At 43.6% G+C, this 18,782-nt stretch overlaps 1 protein-coding gene across 3 annotated transcripts in view; it reads left to right on the top strand.

The window, feature by feature from the left end:
• The window catches only part of DCAF13 (DDB1 and CUL4 associated factor 13), a 40,984-nt gene that overhangs the window by 14,250 nt on the left and 7,952 nt on the right, over window positions 1-18,782 (top strand). For all 3 annotated transcript variants that reach the window (XR_014790020.1, XM_084848970.1, XM_084848969.1), the window contains 2 exons: window positions 1,832-1,996; window positions 7,803-7,938. Coding sequence is in view for 2 of the 3 variants with exons in the window: in XM_084848970.1 (XP_084705096.1) it covers window positions 1,832-1,996; window positions 7,803-7,938 (301 nt within the window). In the remaining variant the exon portion in view is untranslated. The remainder of the gene's footprint in view (window positions 1-1,831; window positions 1,997-7,802; window positions 7,939-18,782) is intronic.

Here is an 18,782-nt window from a genome sequence, read left to right as displayed (position 1 = left end):
GAATGTGGCAATAGGGTTTCTTCTCTTGCCCAGGCTTGAAACCATCACACAGCTGTGTTTTGGGAATAAACCAGACCTTGAGAGTATTGGAGAGTCATGTCTTTAAATTCCTCCACAGGGTGTTCATAAAAGTTACATTTTGACTTCTGACTAGCTTAAGGAAATTATTTCATTTAAGTCACAAGGAGGCTGTTGGATTTTAAAATTTAGCTGTAATCCAAAGAGCTACTTTATTTATTTCAATAAACATTTATTTAAAGTATTTTACCCCATTTTCCTTCTATGCGGACTCAATCGTAAAAAATCAAGAATGATTAAAATATACATCACCATTACATTTTGATCCACAAAATTCAGAAAGGGAAATGCTAAAACCAGAAGCAAACTCCAATAAAGGAAGACTAAACAGTCAGTTACCATCTAGATCAAAAGCACACTGAAGCAAGAGCATCTTCAGCTGGCATTTAGAGGGAAGGAGTGAAGGAACTGAATGAATATTCAGGGAGAAGGAATTCCACAAAGCAGGCACTACCACTGAGAAGACTCTGTCCTGCATACCTACCTGCCATAACTTGGTGGTGGGATATAATACAAATCTAATAGTGTGAGTGGGTTATAGGTGAAGAGGTAATCCTTACGGGATTCACCTTCCAAACTGTTCAGGCCTTAAGGTCTCAATGAACAGTTTGAACAGCCCAGATACAGATTGGCAGCCATTGAAAATAATACAATACAATATTGGTGCAATGTGATCAAAGCAGCTGGCCCCATTCGGTACCATGTTGTGTCAGCTGAAGTTTCTGAACACTCTTCAAAGGCAATCCTACATAGAGTGTGTTGCAGTAACCTAATTTGGATGTGACCATGGCATCTGCCATGGTGCAACCAAGAGTTTGGGTGCATTCAGTAAGATAGTTTTATTTCAAATTGCAGATCCTGCTGCTCTTGAAGGGTGCTTCTGAAAATCCCTTAAGTTTCAAAACAGTTTGCTGTGCAACATGGGATTCTGTTTGAGAGATGCAAGCACCAAGCCTCCTGGGGCATGTGTAGAATTGTGTGATTCTTTGGCGCCTGGTCCTACTTAACTAGCATACTGTTCCACATGAATAAATGTCTGTCCATATTTTTTCATTTTTATTATTTGCACATTAGCTACCGTTTTATTCTATAAGGTATGATCCCATGTTTATCAATGCATACGCATCTTCTCCTGTACCTAATACTACTTGAATATAAATTAAAATTAAGAGCCTGAGGGGATCTTATATGTGAGCACACTTTAGCTGTTGAATTTAACAATGTTTTGCTCCTCCATGGTCATCTTGCTATGGGTCAATCTAAAATCCAGTTATACTAGAATACTTGGATTTAAGGTGATTTAGCTTGTGATCCCCAATCCACCAACTTGAATGGATGTAAGTTTATTTGAATGGATGAGACTTAACTTCCATTTAATGTGTTTAAAACAGGGTGCCAGTTTAACTGAAGTGAAGCCTTAATGGTACTTGACCCACTGAAAGCAATTAAGCTGTATATTGGCTTGGATGCATGTATGCTGCTTAAAAGTAACTTGTAGATCTTAGAGCAAGGGTGATGTTATCATAACTTCTTTCCAAGATGCCAATAGAACATAAGAGTTAGATGTTTTTAATCCAATGAATGGTTTGGGGTTCTTAATATGTTAGCTATGTAGGAAAAAATGCCCAGATATTTCAAAAATATTTGATTATGCCAGAATTTATCCAGTTGGGACAATGCCTTTACTACAAATGCTTGAACTATCAAATATAATGAAATTGAGAATAATGCCATTATTTTCCTTCTTTTGTAGCTTGTATACTTTTGATATGCGGTTTCTTGATAAGCCTTTAATGGTTCATATGGATCATGTGTCTGCAGTTCTTGATGTGGATTACTCTCCTACTGGGAAAGAATTTGTGTCTGCCAGCTTTGATAAATCTATTCGCATTTTTCCTGTAGACAAAGGTCACAGCAGGTCAGTGATTTTACAATTAAGCCTCTCTTGTGATGTGTCCTCTTTTGCAACCAATCTTAATACTCTCATTAACTTATTCAGTGTGGTTGATCCCTCATACCATTGTTGCTTGCATTTTTTAATTCCTTAGTTATTGACTTTCCAGTTAGTCCAGTATTTCACTCTTTGACTACTTCTTAAAATTTATATTATACCATACAAACTAAAGTCTTCTTGAGTTCTAAAACCTTTTGCTTTGTTCTGTTGGTATCTCCACTATTAAAGTACACTTGCTTTGGGAAGAATCCAAAGAGCTAATTCAGACTAGCCTGAGGACTTACGCTCACCCAGTGGAATGTTTGCTTTTGCATGTCATAGGAACATCAGAAACTGCCTTATACTGAAACAAACCACTGATCCATCTAGCCCAGTATTGCCAGCACTGGCTGGCAGCAGCTCTCCAGGCTTTTGAGGCAGGTGTTTTTTTCCAGCTCTGCCTGAAGATGCCAGGGATTGAACCTTGGGCCTTCTGCGTACAAAGCATGTGCTCTACCACTGAGCTGCAGCCCCTCTCCACTCCTGCTACCATGCAGCATGATGGGCTGCTGCTTGAGAAACAAGTCCCCTTCTGTCATGCCCTGGCTGGTGAGGTCCTCCTCTGAGGAGGAGCTAGAGGCCCCAGAAGCCCGGGGTACCCCAGACCAGGGACTGCCACCAGACACACAGGAGCCTGAAACTTCAGGGGAAGTGGCTGTAGGGCCATCTTTGTCAGGAGAAAGGGACTCTGTCTCTGAGGCAGAGCCAGCTCCAATCCCTGGGAGCGTTGTCACCTCAAGTGACAGGCTAGCAGGGCTCCTATGCAAAGGAGTGCTTGCCTCCAGAAAGGGACTCCTCAGGAGAAAGGGACTCCTCAGGAGTAGGCTCTGGAAAGGGAGCACTGATTGCTACAGCTGAGCTCTGGGTGGGTCTGGCTGACTTTGGGCTTAAAAGCTTTCACTGGAAACCCAGCCAGCGTTCGAACAACTTGGTCTATCCAGCCTCTGCTGTGTACCTTGTCTCCTGAATCATGCCCTGTGAGTGATGCTCTGTTTCCTGACCTTTTGGACTGCGTAATGTACCTGACTGATTTACGGTGTTTGACCTCTTGCTTGTTATCTTGACTATTCCTGCTGCTGCCTGATCCTTGTTTCCTGACTCATTGCCGGTGTTCTGACCTCTGCCTGGATTTTGACCGCTCCTGCCTTAGCTTAAACCTCCTTGGACTGAAACCCATGTGCTTGACCATTTGCTTGCTAACTTGACTACTCTACTGCATCGCTCTCTCTCCTTGCTTATAAATAGCCAAGACTCAATCTAGAGCAGGACACCTTCGGGCACACACAACTGGTTGCAGGGATTCAATCCTGGCCACAGAAATGTATGCACAAAGCAACAGGACTTCCTTCCTCCCTGTTGCAGTGATCCAAAGAATACGACGTGCTTGTGGAAACAGGCATGGGCACATGCATATGTGGTGCTGCTGATTCAAACATCTAAGTGATTCTACTCCAGTGGGAAGTGAAGGCTGAATCCAGATCCCTAGTAATACTTGTCCAACTCATGTATGCAGAGCGTTTCGCAATTCCTTGCATTTTGTGCTGTTAACATGTCCTCTCAGTTGCTGCGTGTATGTTCAGGATCTATATATAAAGTGGCTCAATTTTCATCCATAATGCAATCTTGGCAGTTTAAAATAATTTATTTGTTTTTAAATTGGCTTCTAGGATTATGTAGGCCTCTTTGACAATATCGCTTTAAAAACCATGGGTCTTGCACATAAATATGTAATTCTTTACCTACCAAAACCACACCTCTGAGCTTATTGGTTTAATCAAATAGGCTTGTGTCACAGTCCCAAGGGCTCGGAAGCCATGGCTTATTTTATGTTCCTAATTAAACTCCAAATGTGAAACTTGAGAAGAAAGAAGAAAAGAGATACGCTGTTTATTAAGTTCATTGAGAGTCCTTGGCAAATGAGGCAGATGTTTGTGTGATTAAATGAAAGAATCAAGTTATCCACCCATATGCTATTTTATTGCTCTTGTCCATGAAGGGTGATTTTTTTCTAAAATCTGTTACAAGAGCAAACAAAACTATTTTTTAAAAGAGAACTTGAAAGGCTAACAGAAGGAAAAATTTGCCAAACTTGCATAAAAATTTGTTTTCATGAGAAGAGTATAGGCTTCCAATTTTAGTACACTTAAAATTGTATTTGAAAAAATTAGTACCAACCAAGTCCTTATATGTACTTTCTATTTTTTATGAGAATTCAATAACAGCCACTACATATGCCATGCATTTTAATGTTAGGGTAATAAGAAGATCCCTTGACTCTCAGGCAGCGGTCCCCAACTTTTTTTTGAGCCAGTGGCCACATTTGGGATTTAGAGAGTATGATGAGTGCTGTCACAAAATGGCTTTCATGGTGGGGCAAAGCACCCATTTCACAGAAGTCAGACTGAGGCTGAAAGACAAATCACTTGCCTAAGAAGCTGAGTATAAGACAGAGGTGGGGGTCTGAGTAGCAAAACATGAAACTGCTCCTTTGAAACCACAGTTTTCTGTTCCAACAGGACATGCATTTCACAGTAAACTAGTCAATTTCCTCAAATCACTTCTAAATAAATTCCTCTAAAATTAATTTATGTCCCCAAATTAATATCACTCGCAGATCCGTTTCCCCCAAATTCATTACTCCAGCCGATTCCTGTTAATTAACTTTAAATTTCAGTCCACTCATTTCCCCTCTTCTAGCCAACTCCCCGCCCCAGTCTCTGTCTCCCCAAATCACTGCCCATTCACATACACATCCTTTCTGTCCCTGGTTCACCCCTGCAACACACTCTCACTCTGTTTCTGTTGCATGCATGCATCCCACCCTTCACTGTCTCTGTCTCTGTCTCTCTCTGTCCGTCCGTCCCTGTCTCTGTCCGTCCGTCCCTGTCTCTCTCTGTCCGTCCGTCCCTGTCTCTCTCTGTCCGTCCGTCCCTGTCTCTCTCTGTCCGTCCGTCCCTGTCTCTCTCTGTCCGTCCGTCCGTCCCTGTCTCTCTCTGTCCGTCCGTCCGTCCCTGTCTCTCTCTGTCCGTCCGTCCGTCCCTGTCTCTCTCTGTCCGTCCGTCCCTGTCCGTCCGTCTCTCTCTGTCTCTCTCTCTCTGTCTGTGTCTCTCTCTCTGTCCGTCCGTCTCTGTCCGTCCGTCTCTCTCTCTCTCTCTGTCTCTCTCTCTGTCTCTGTCTCTCTCTCTCTCTCTGTGTCTCTCTGTCTCTGTCTCTCTCTCTGTCTCTCTCTCTCTCTGTGTCTCTGTCTCTGTCTCTCTCTGTGTCTCTCTGTGTCTCTGTCTCTCTCTCTCTCTCTCTCTCTCTCTCTCACACACACACACACACACACACACACACACACACACTCTCTCTCTCTCTCTCTCTCTCTCTCTCTCTCTCTCTTCATTTGTCATACATGCAAAATAAATGTCTCTGGTCACATCCTTCCCAGCAGCTTTTCAGGTGCCAGCAAGAAGGGGTTCCCTCCCCCCCCCCCGAATAAAATTTCAGGGCAGTTGGGCATGGTGTGAAGTGCAGCACTTGCCAAGGGTCCAGCCATCCTCCTCCTTAATTTGCCCAGAGTGTCTCTAGGTGCATGTGGGGTTCCATGTATGCCCAGAGGTACTCTGGGCAACTGAAGATGGTGGGCAGGAGGAGACTTGGCAGGTGTTACACTTCACAGCATGCCCAGCTGCCCTGGAAAAATAATAAAACAGGGAAGGGGCAAGAACCTCACAGGCACCACAGCAGAACTCTATGACAGGAGCATAAGGAAAGCTGTGCTAGGCCAGAACAAAGGCCTCCGTAGTCCTGCATTCTATTTCCATAGTGGCCAAGCAGATGCCTATGGGAAGCCTACAGGTAGGATATGAGTGCAACAGCAACCTCCTGCTTCTGTTTCCCAGCAGCTGGTATAGAAGTACTAATACTGGAGGTAATATATGGCCTTCATGGCTAGTAGCCATTGGGAGTCTTATCCTCCATAAAATTGAGAACATGACCAAAGCACAGTATAATGATGAATACACATCTGTAGTTCCATTTCATTCACAGCAAAGATAAAGGAGGACAACAAAACTAGTGTTAGAGATGCCCACTTAAGGGATTGTGACTGGACCAGGAGAACAGGTATGAATGTAACCAGTTAGTGGCAAATAAAAAATTAAGACTGCAGTCTTATATCCACTTGTTAGTAAGCCTCATTGAACTCATTGGGACTTAAGTCTGAGTAGATACAGGATTGTGTTGTAAAATTTAGGACCAGATTGACAGCTAATACCAACACATGTCACTCCATTGGAAGTGACGTGGACTGGAATGTACTGTATCTAGAATAAGTCAAGTAAACAGGAGGTTTGCTCTATAGTTATCAGTAGCAGTTATTCCCCCTGGGCCATCTACAAAGTAGTTAATAAATGGCATAATGATTAAGAGAACTCATGTGATGCAGTGGTTGCTGTTATTTCCTTCCCATGTTGTACTAGAACCATGTTATGTATGAGCACAGCCCAATGTGGGGGACTCTGGTTTTGTTGTGTCCCCCCCCACCCCCGTCTCTTCTGTGAATAATAATATGGAACTAAGGATGTATATTCATCATTGTAACAGGCTTTGGTCATTTTCTGATCTAAACTGAAGAAAAATTAGACTACTCGGTGGATAAAGACTCCATATAAATAGTCATTAGACTCTAGCTGTTTTATATCCTATGCATTCATTTTTAAACTATAGACTTGTATTTTTAAATTGATTGATTGATTGATTGAATTTCTTAATCATCCATCTGGCCGGTCACCTGGCCACTCTGAGCGATGTACAACAGTACAATTTAAAACAGTAAAATTATACATTAAAACATCATAAAAAATACCCTAACCCACCCCAAATGCCTGCCTGAATAGCCAAGTTTTCAGTGCGTGGTGGAAGCTCATTAAAGAGAGGGCATGGCGGAGTTCCCTAGGGAGGGAGTTCTACAGAGTGGGGCCACCACAGAGAAGGCCCTCTCCTTCGTCCTCACCAGCCTAGCTGTCCTGGCTGATAGGACGGAGAGAAGGCCATCCGAGGCTGATCTTGTTAAGCGGCCTTTTAATGACACATATGCCAATTACTTTTTGGCACGTAGTCACAACTACAGGAAATCTGTTGCTGACTGAGCTCCTGATTGACTGAATGTCAAAAGCTGATCAGTATTAAGTTCAGCACCTAGTATTGGCAATTGCACAACCAACTCAGTTCATGAAAGCATAGCTGAAGGTTAGTCTGGGCTGATGAAAACTCATTGTGGCCATTCATGTGAACGGGCCATCAGGATGAAGTTCTCAGGAATAACAAAAGAGTTGATTCACGTGACCACTCTTGTTTACTGGGTAACTTCTGGGTGTTTGCCTGAGAATAGAGATCTTTCTTGAGAATAATTAAGCAAAAATATATTAAGACTATGCTCCTATAAATATTTAGATATAAATATTTAGATATAAATATTTAAACTGTAATTTTAAATCAGACAAACTACTTGTCTAATTTAAGGACATCTTTCAACAAGTACCTCAGATTAGCTTCTTGAGCCTTCTATACCAAAGTAGTAATTTCTCAGTGGTACAATATATTCCTTATCTATAATATTTGCTGCATACCCTAAAAATATACTTTATTTCATTGTAGGAATAGAATAGCACTTAACCAAATGAAAGGAAGATGAATGATTGAAATGGAAGAAAAATATAAATGTTCTAGTTTTTTGTTGTTGTTTCAGAGAGGTCTATCATACAAAGCGAATGCAGCATGTTATCACTGTCAAATGGACATCTGACAACAAGTATATCTTGTGTGGCTCTGATGAAATGAACATTCGTTTGTGGAAAGCGAATGCTTCTGAAAAGCTGGGTGTGGTAAGTAACCTTAGATTCACTTTATATTTTTAAAACAAAATAATGAAATTTGGCAATGCAGAAAAAGCCTTGGTTAACTTCTTTAAAAAAATACTAATCTTTAATTTGACATCGTTCATTGCTTGAAAATAATAACCCATTGCAATCGGTCTGTCTTGAGTTTATTTCTTTATTATAGATGATATTTTTCAACATAATGTAACAATTGTGGCCATATTTGGGCATGCTCCCTATTTGGACATGCGCCAGTGTAGCTGTGGGGAAGAGTTCAGAAGCTTTCACTTCAATTCTATGATAACCACAGTTTTACCATGTTTGCAAAGCCCAACAAACTCTGTTAATCTTAACTACTGTTAGTGGAAACAAGCCACATTCAAACATAGTTTTTGCAGCTGGCTAGTTTCCACTAACCATAGTTAAGATTAATCACAGTTGAGGTTTTGGATGTAATGCTGAAACGTGGTTAATCCAAAACTGAAGCAGGGGGAGCATGCAAGCCTTGTGCTAAACTGTGGGTTAGCACAGTCTTCCCCAACCTGGTGCCCTCGAGGTGCTTTCGATTGCAAGGAAGATCTTTTAACCCCTTTATGTTTTTGCTTGTACTTTTTCTGTATTTTATTAAGCTCTCATACCCTTCTTGGTATGTTGTGACTGTGCAGTAGACAGAGCATTTCATTATGTGGCAACACATATTCCACTGTATAATTCTTCAGTGTGTAGAATTCTATATAGAATGCATTTCTCTGTTCTTTTTAAAAACAAAAGTGCACATAAATCAGCTGATCATTGTGAGGCTTTGCAAAACATTGCGGTGTGCAGCAGAGGGAGGGGAAGTGAGGCGAGTTTGTTTGAAGCGGCTGGAGCAAAGGGAGGAAAGGAGTCTCCCCTAATAGATCCCCATGCACATAGAGTTGAAGGGAGGCATGAAATGGAGGCTTGAGAGAAGGAGACTACCCTCACATTGGCCTCTTCTCTTTCCCTAGTGGCCACATCTACCAGCCAGCTCTATGGACCGTTAGTAGAAGGACTGTGAATAGCTGTTGGCTTGGGCCCAGGAAATCCTGGGGCACAGTGGCATTGTTCACGTGTTGGGTCCTATTATGCCTTTTAGCTCTGTGAAATCTGCCACCACCAAATGCAGTAGGGTACATATTGACCCACATATCTTTAGTACTGTAGTATTCTGTGTTTAAAGCTGCAAGGAACTAAATGTAAAATTAATGATTTTTTGCTTGTGTATCTGAGTACTGATGCAGGGATACTGAGCAAGACCATTTACAAGAAGATGAATTGCTGAGAACGTTCAGAGGGTATTGAGCAAGTCAGAGGGTATATTGATTTAAGTCAAGGCAATGTAAATGCGGTTTAAATCGCTAAGGAAAGAGACCAGTTTAGATCATGTTTCTCGTTTTGAAATTAATCTGCCTTCTAAAAAAGCTTCCATACTAACTGTTCTAAACAGAGTAGAAACTTCATGGATTTATACCTTTTATTCATTTATACCTTTTGGTCAGGTTGTCCACACATGTTGCAGAATATTTCTTCTTAGAAACAAGAGACAGATTTATGTTTGGCTCTTTCTGTACATATGCGAAAATACTAACCAAGCCCACTTTTGTTGTTGTTGTTCAGTCGTTCAGTCGTGTCCGACTCTTCGTGACCCCATGGACCATAGCACGCCAGGCCTTCCTGTCCTGCGCTCTCTCCCGGAGCGTGCTCAAGTTCATATTCATTGCATCCGTGATGCTAGCTAGCCATCTCATCCTCTGCCGTCCCCTTCTCCTTTTGCCTTCATTCTTTCCCAGCATCAGGGTCTTTTCCAGGGAGTTTTCTCTTCGCATTAGGTGGCCAAAATATTGGAGCTTCAGCTTCAGTATCTGTCCTTCCAATGAGCAGTCAGGGTTGATTTCCTTTAGGATGGACTGATCTGACCTCCTTGCAGTCCAGGGGACTCGTAAGAGTCTTCTCCAGCACCACAGTTTGAAAGCATCAATTCTTCGGCGATCAGCCTTCCTTATAGTCCAGCTCTCACAGCCATACATTACTACTGGGAAAACCATAGCTTTGATTATATGGACCTTTGTCGGCAAGGTGATGTCTCTGCTTCTTACTATGCTGTCTAGGTTTGCCATAGCTTTCCTCCCAAGGAGCAAGCGTCTTTTAATTTCATGGCTACAGTCACCGTCTGCGGTGATCTTGGAGCCCAAGAAAGTAAAATCTGTCACTGCTTCCATTTCTTCCCCTTCTATATGCCAGGAAGTGATGGGGCCAGATGCCATGATCTTAGTTTTTTTAATGTTGAGTTTCAAACCAGCTTTTGCACTCTCCTCTTTCACCCTCAACAAAAGGCTCTTGAGATCCTCTTCGCTTTCTGCCATTAGGGTGGTATCGTCTGCATATCGGAGGTTGTTGATAATTCTCCCGGCAATCTTAATTCCGACCTCTGATTCATCCAACCCGGCATTTCTCATGATGTACTCTGCATATAAGTTAAATAAGCAGGGTGACAATATACAGCCTTGTCGTACTCCTTTCCCAATTTTGAACCACTCGGTTGTTCCATGTCTGGTTCTTACTGTTGCTTCTTGAGCCTCGTACAGGTTTCTCAGGAGACAGGTAAGGTGGTCTGGTACTCCCATCACTTTAAGAATTTGCCACAGTTTGTTGTGATCCACACAATCAAAGGCTTTCGTGTAGTCAATGAAGCAGAAATAGACGTTTTTCTGGAATTCTCTTGCTTTCTCCATGATGCAGCGAATGTTGGCGATTTGATCTCTAGTTCCTCTGCCTCTTCGAAACCCAGCTTGTACTTCCGGTAGTTCTCGGTTCGCATACTGCTGAAGCCTAGCTTGTAGGATTTTGAGCATCACCTTGCTGGCATGTGAAATGAGCGCAATTGTGCGGTAGTTTGAACACTCTTTGGCGTTGCCCTTCTTTGGAATTGGAATGTAAACTGACCTTTTCCAGTCTTGTGGCCACTGTTGAGTGTTCCAGATTTGTTGGCATATTGAATGCAGCACTTTAACAGCATCATCTTTTAGGATTTTAAATAGCTCGGCTGGAATACTGTCATCTCCGCTAGCTTTGTTGTTACTAATGCTTCCTAAGGCCCACTTGACTTCACTCTCTAGGATGTCCGGCTCAAGTTCAGTGACCACACTATCATGGCTATCAGGGACATTCAGATCTTTCCTGTATAGTTCTTCTGTGTATTCTTGCCACCTCTTCTTAATCTCATCTGCTTCTGTTAGGTCCCTGCCTTCTTTGTCCTTTATCATGCCCGTCTTTGCACAAAATGTTCCCTTGAGATCTCCAATTTTCTTGAAGAGATCTCTAGTCTTTCCCATTCTGTTGTTTTCCTCGATTTCTTTGCATTGTTCATTTAAGAAGGCCTTCTTGTCTCTCCTTGCTATTCTCTGGAACTCTGCATTCAGTTGGGTATATCTTCCCCTTTCTCCCTTGCTTTTCGCTTCCCTTCTTTCGTGAGCTACTTGTAAAGCCTCATCAGACAGCCACTTGGCTTTCTTGCATTTCTTTTTCTTTGGGACGGATTTCGTTGCTGCCTCCTGAACAATATTACGGACCTCCGTCCATAGTTCCTCAGGCACTCTGTCTATCAGGTCTAATCCCTGAAATCTATTCCTCACCTCCACTGTATATTCATCAGGGATATGATTTAGGTCATACCTGAACGGTTTAGTGGTTTTCCCTATGTTCTTCAATTTAAGCCGAAATTTTGCAAGAAGCAGCTCATGATCTGAGCCACAGTCAGCTCCAGGTCTTGTTTTTACTGACTGTATGGAGCTTCTCCATCTTTGGCTGCAAAGGACATAATCAATCTGATTTCGATATTGACCATCTGGTGACGTCCATGTGTAGAGTCGCCTCTTGTGCTGTTGGAAAAGAGTGTTTGCTATGATCAGCGTGTTCTCTTGGCAAAACTCTATTAGCCTCTGTCCTGCTTCATTTTGTACACCAAGGCCATGCCTGCCTGTTATCCCGGTGATTTCTTGACTTCCTACTTTAGCATTCCAATCCCCTATGATGAAGAGGACATCTTTTTTTGGTGTTAGTTCTAGAAGGTGTTGTAGGTCTTCATAGAACCGATCAACCTCAGCTTCTTCGGCCTCAGTGGTTGGGGCATAGACTTGAATTACTGTGATGTTGAATGGTTTGCCTTGGATTCGTACTGAGATCATTCTATCATTTTTAAGATTGTACCCCAGTACTGCTTTTCCCACCCTTTTGTTGACTATGAGTGCTACTCCATTTCTTCTAAGGGATTCTTGCCCACAATAGTAGATATGATGGTCACCTGAATTAAATTCGCCCATGCCTGTCCATTTTAGTTCGCTGATTCCCAAGATGTCGATGTTCAATCTTGCCATCTCATGTTTGACCACCTCCAGCTTACCTTGATTCATTGATCTGACATTCCAGGTTCCTAAACAATATTGTTCTTTACAGCATCGGATTTTCTTTTCACCGCCAGACACATCCACAGCTGAGTGTCCTTTCGGGTTTGGCCCAGCTGCTTCACTCTTTCTGGCGCTACTTGGAAATACCCTCTGCTCTTCCCCAGTAGCATATTGGACACCTTCCGACCTGAGGGGCTCATCTTCCGGCGTCATCTCTTTTAGCCTTGTGATACGTTCCATGGGGTTTTCTTGGCAAGAATACTGGAGTGGGTTGCCATTTCCTTCTCCAGTGGACCACATTTTGTCAGAACCCTCTGCCATGACCTGTCCGTCTTGGGTGGCCCTGCACGGCATAGCTTATGGCTTCACTGAGTTACGCAAGCCCCTTCGCCACAACAAGGCAGTGATCCATGAAGGGGTCAAGCCCACTTACTTGGTGGCTAAGTCTGCACATCTGTACACATTCGGGCTGTGTGCACAAAACGACAGCCCGCTGTGGGTCATTTAACCTGTAATGTGACTGTGGTGCATGCAGGATGCATGCAGCCGGCTCAGAGGTTGTTGTGTTGTGGGAACTTGGTGAGCCCGAATAATGTGAGGGTTAAACGATCCTCGCATAACCCATGGTCTGTTTTAGGGTTTTGCGAGGATTGTTTAACCCTCACATAACCCATGCTTGCTGGGTTCGTGCAACACAACAACCCTGAGCGAGGGGTGCATAGGCAATGTGGCACCCGCAGAAACCATGGCTTGTCATGGGTTACATTACCCACAACGAGTTGCGATGTGTTGCCTGAACCCAGTCGTTGATTGGAAGCCCCATTAAACAGATGTGTTGCTTACTTCTGAGTAATTATGCATTGAATTGGGCTGTAAGTGTCCAGAACTTTACATAAACAGGAGTTGGTGATTACTGAGGAGAAATAGTGTTTCGAAATGAAATGGATATGAGTAATGTCCATGGTGTTCCATTCACAGAGTAACCACCAACACCTGCTTATGGAAAGTTCTAGACACTTACAGCCCAATACTCATAATTTGAGAACTGAATATATTGCAGAGCTGAGGCAGTTGTAGGGTATAAAAGAGTAGTACGGGTTTATAGGCTTTAGGAATGATTCTAATGACATGCAGCAGGGGTGGGGAACCTCTTTCAGGTGGAGGGGGGCGGATGGCATCCCCCCCAGCCTCTGCATGCTGAATGACATCCCCCCCAGCCTCTGCATGCTGAATGACATCCCCCCCAGCCTCTGCATGCTGAATGACATCCCCCCCAGCCTCTGCATGCTGAATGACATCCCCCCCAGCCTCTGCATGCTGAATGACATTGCGGGGGCGTGGCCATACCCCTGATGTCATTTGGTCCCTGGCCAAAGTGGAGTGGAGCTCCTCCAGCCAGCACTTTGGCCGGGGGCTTTCACTGACTGAGGAAGGCCAGCATGCAGCAAAACCATCCTGGATCCTCCTTGGCCAGGGTGGCTTTGCCTGTCCCACACCTTCCCCATCAGGAGGGCAGACTTGGCTCTAGCCTGGGGAAGTCTGGGTGGAGGGGAGCAGTCCCCTTTATGCCCGGCTTTGCTGCACATGAGCTTTCCTCAGCTGGGGAAGGCCCATGCACAGCCAAGCCAGCCCAGCCAAGCCACACGGTGCCTCAGCTGGAGAAACACTTCACGCTTGGGAGGGTGAGCAGCACACAAAATAAGGGAGATCTGTATAATCTGTGTTCGGAGAGAACACTGGGGATTCTTTTCCCTGCTTCCTCCCCCAGCTCTCGTTAGCCTTCAGGAAGTTGAAGCTTGGAGAGGAGCCTGCACAAGGAGTCCAAGCCTCTATAGGCTGGATGGGCAACCTTCACAGGCTGGATTGGGCTCACAGGCTGGAAGTTCTGCGTCCCTGATATATAGGATGGCATTTCCGGGATCCTCACACCTGCTATGACAGACTTAGTCCCTGGATCCAGTAGGAAGCTCATCATAATAAATACAATACATGACTTACTGTGTCATTTATAATGCCTAATCTCAGGTCAGATCCCCCCCCCCCGGCTCTTTTTGTGTGTGGAGGAGTTTCTACCACTCCATTGCTCCAATGGACTTAGCTGCTGAATGTTTGTGTGGAGGTGTTCAACAACAAAAATGCCATTTGCTTTCCTGGGTTGAATAAATATTGACTAAGGTTTTTGCTCTGCTCCATTGAATTGCACACAAATCCTCTTTCTTTTTTTAGAGGTATAGGAGACTGAAGCACTAGTAGATATTAGGTTAAATGCCCCTCTAAATGGTAGACTCTGTCATCCAGCTCCATGCTTATGTGATACTGCAAAATATTAAGCTTCTAAAGAAAAATATTCAAGAGTCTTTAAAACGGAAAGTGCTCTGCAGGCTAAATTAAAAATAACATTGGATTGGATTCAGATTTAGTCATAGGTGATGTTTGGACTGGGGGTGAAGCCATTGGTTTGAATGGATCTATTCTTAAGTATGACTGGGTTTGGACAATTGTGAAGGGGAAGAAGCCATTTGCATAATTCCCCACACTGCAGCGTGGGTTGGCTTTGTACCCACCCTACAACCTCTACTGCATGTCATGGGTTGTAGGGTGGGTACGAAGTCACCTCCACCGTGCCACATTCAGACAGCACGCCAACCTGCACTGCAGTGTGGGGAATTATCCAAATGGCTTCTTTCCCCAATACCATCATCCAAGCCCAGTCATACTTCGAGTAGTCCCATTCAAATCTATCGAACTTAAGTTGGTCATGACTAACTGAAGTCCCACTGATTTCAATGGGTCTACTCTACATATATCTGGATCCAACTCACTATCAATAAGAAGAGCTTTTAGTAATGATATCTAAATGAGCCTTACCCAACCTGGCACCCCCTAGATGTGTTGGACTACAACTCCCATCATCCCCAGGCTGCAGGTTGGGCAAGGCTGATCTAGATAATTACAGAATTCTTCTTTGTCAGGCATACATTGTAGAATTTTCTTTGATGTTTTAGGATTAGACCTAAATACGCTGCTTACGTTGTAACTTCCATAGCTGATGAATGTTTATTTTCACTTGGTAGGCTGTACTTTGACACTGGGGCTGCCCCAGTATTCATCAGTTCTGACATTCATGTTTCCTTTGATGTATTAATGTATTTGGCGTTGCACTCATTACATAAAATCGGTGGAATGCTCAAGCAAGAACAGCATCCCCACAGGAGCCAGAGTCTCTTACCCTGTCCATACTCCACTGACAATTAAGCCTATGATATTCTGGGTGACTGTTGTAGAGATAAATGAAGTCTACTTGTTACAGCCACAAGAGTACCGGGGCCAGTATTGGTACTCTGCCAAACATAAACTTCACTGTGTTACAGAGTAATGCATATTTTGTAAAAGTAGTTTTGTTTTTGTGCAATGATTTTACCGTCATCTGAACATAGTCCAACAACTAGCACAGGGACAGCCCGCTATGTTGCTGCTCTGGAAGATGCTTCTTGTTTTTGCTATGGGATATATTCGTGCCACAACAGAAAGCTGGCAGTATCTATCTACTGAGGACTTGGAAGATATGTGGCACCTCCATCTCTTTCGCAGAGCATTTTGTGGGTGCTTTTAACTTATAGGAGATTGATATGTATTAGCCATATTTTTAGTTGTGGACTGAGGGCTTTTGGCAGGTAGGGTACCATACCAGCCATATACCAGGCTTTAAATGGTGCAATGGCTCCTTGTGACATGGCAGCTAGAGCTGAGTCCTAGGACTAGACTGGTAGGATAGTGTGAGGCTGGCCAGACAGCCCCTTCAGATTGAAGTTGTGCTTTCAAGAGACGGGGCCTGCGAAGTCAGTCACTTGTAACTGATACGTGTAGCACCTCATTGTTTTCATTTCTCTGTCTTGTACATTTCCTAATGGCTTCCTGACCATGCTCTCTTTTTGGCACCAGTTCTTTTGCCCAGACATTTAAAATGTTTAATGTGGGGTTGACATCTACACAGAAGAATGTCTGTGCCATGTATTCATGACACGATAGTGCCCTGAACATAATGTGAATGCCAGGTACAGTTTGTGCCTAATCCTGAGACATGTCCTTAGCTTCTATTCCACTTCCAGGTATCTCCTTGTAAAAAGTAATGCCTTAGTTTAAAGAGATACTGCTGTCCTTCCTATGAGTAGTTGTGGCCATTGTACTGCCACTTTTCCTCCTATAGGAAATTCCCCCGCCCCACAATTATGCGCACGTTCACCTATGCAATAATCCAGGAGTGCTGTGCACTTAAATTTACAATACTGTTTTTGTCTGCAGGAAACAGTCTGTCAGCTACCATTTTTAAAAGTAATTGCCTTTAATTAACATGAAAGCCTTTTAATTTGGATTGCATTGACAATTTGCACAGCAGGAATGCCTAGAATGTATTGCTGACTAAACAAACCATTATGGGATACCTTGGTTAAACAAGCAAGAAAAAATGTATCCTGTAACTGTTTAGGACTAGAACCATAGAATATTAGGGTTGGAAGGGGCCTATAAGACTATCAAGTCTACCCCCCTGCTCAGTGCAGGAATCCAAGTCAGAGCATCCCTGACAGATGGCTGTCCAGCCTCATCTTGAATGCCTCCAGTGTGGGAGAGCCCACCACCTCCCTAGGTCATTGGTTCCATTGTCATATTGCTCTAACAGGAAGTTTTTCCTAATTTTCAGCCAGAATCTGGCTTCCTGTCACTTGAGGACCATGACATGTCCTGCACTCTGGGATGATCAAGAAGAGATCCTGGCCTTCCTCTCTGTGACAACCTTTCAAGTACTTGAAGAGCGCTATCATATCTCCATTCAGTCTTCTCTTCTCAAGGCTAAACATGCCCACTTCTTCCAGCCTCTCCTCACGGGGCTTTGTTTCCAGTCCCCTGATCCTCTTCATTGCCCTCCTCTGAACCCTCTCCAGTTTGTCTGCATCCTTAAAGTGTGGTGCCCAGAACTGGACATAGTACTCCAGATGAGGCCTAACCAGTGCTGAGTAGAGGAGAACTAGTACTTCACAGGATTTGGAAGCTGTACCTCTATTAATGCAGCCCAAAATAGCATTTGCCTTTTTTGCAGCCACATCACATTGTTGGCTCATATTCAGCTTGTGATCTAGCACAATTCCAAGATCCTTCTCGCTTGTAGTATTGTTGAGCCAAGTATCGCCCATCTTGTAACTGTACATTTGGTTTCTTTTTCCAAGGTGCAGAACTTTGCATTCATTCCTATTACATTTCATTCCATTGTTTTCTGCCCAGCACTCCAGCCTATCAAGATCACTTTGAATTCAGTTTCTGTCTTCCAGGGTATTAGCTATCCCACCCAATTTTGTGTCATCTACAATTGTGATAAGCATTCCCTGCACCTCCTCCTCCAAGTCAGTAATAAAAATGTTGAAGAGCACTGGGCCCAGGACTGAGCCCTGCGGTACCCTGCTCGTTACCTCTCCCCAGTCTGAGAAGATCCCATTGATAAGCACTCTTTGAGTCCGATTCTGTAGCCAACTATGGATCCACCTGATAGTTGTTTCATGTAGCCCACTTTGAGCTAGTTTGCTAATCAGAATATCATGGGGCGCTTTGTCGAAAGTGTTGCTGAAATCAAGGTATATTATGCCCACAGCATTCCCACAGTCCACAAGGGAGGTGATAAAAAAATGAGATCAGATTCGTCTGGTAGGATTTGTTCTTGACAAATCCAGTTGGCTTCGAGTAATAACTGCATTGTTTTCAAAGTGCTTACAGATTGATTGCTGTATAATCTGCTCCAGAATTTTCCCAGGGATTGATGTCAGACTGACTGGTTTGTAGTTCTCAGGTTCCTCCTTTCTGCCCTTTTTGAAGATAGGGACAACATTAGCCTTCCTCCAGTCATCTAGCACTCCACCCGTCCTCCATGGTTTCTCTAAGATAATAGGCAGTGCTACTGGAGTTCTTCTGCCAGTTCCTTTATTAATCTAGGATGCAGTTCATCTGGCCCTGGAGATGTGAACTCATTCAAAGTAATTAGGTGTTCCTTGACCATCTGCCTATCGACCTCAAGCTGCAATTCTGCCCCTTCAGCCTGTACTTTGCCTTTGCCTGGGGGGTCATAGACCCTCTTTTGGGAGAAGACTGAGCCAAAGTAGGAATTGAGCACTTCTGCCTTTTCCTTGTCATCTGTTATCATTTTGCCATCCTTATTTAATAGCTGAACTACCATTTCTTTCCTCTGTCTTTTACTATGCACGGAGCTGCAGAAAGCCTTTTTGTTGCTTTTAGCATCCCCTGCTAACCTCAGGTCATTCTCAGCTTTAGCCTTCCTGACGCCATCCCTGCAATTCTGTGCTACCTGCCTCTACTCTTCCTTTGTAGCTTGGGCTTCCTTCCTCTTCCTATATGTGGCCTTTTTTGTTTACCGGTCATCTC

This window comes from Heloderma suspectum, chromosome 4 (assembly GCF_057233095.1).
Source record: "Heloderma suspectum isolate Gila_16-S chromosome 4, 16-S_ref, whole genome shotgun sequence".
NCBI lineage: Eukaryota > Metazoa > Chordata > Lepidosauria > Squamata > Helodermatidae > Heloderma > Heloderma suspectum.
Note: the sequence above shows the minus strand (reverse complement) of the source record. Positions and strands in the feature narration are given on the sequence as shown.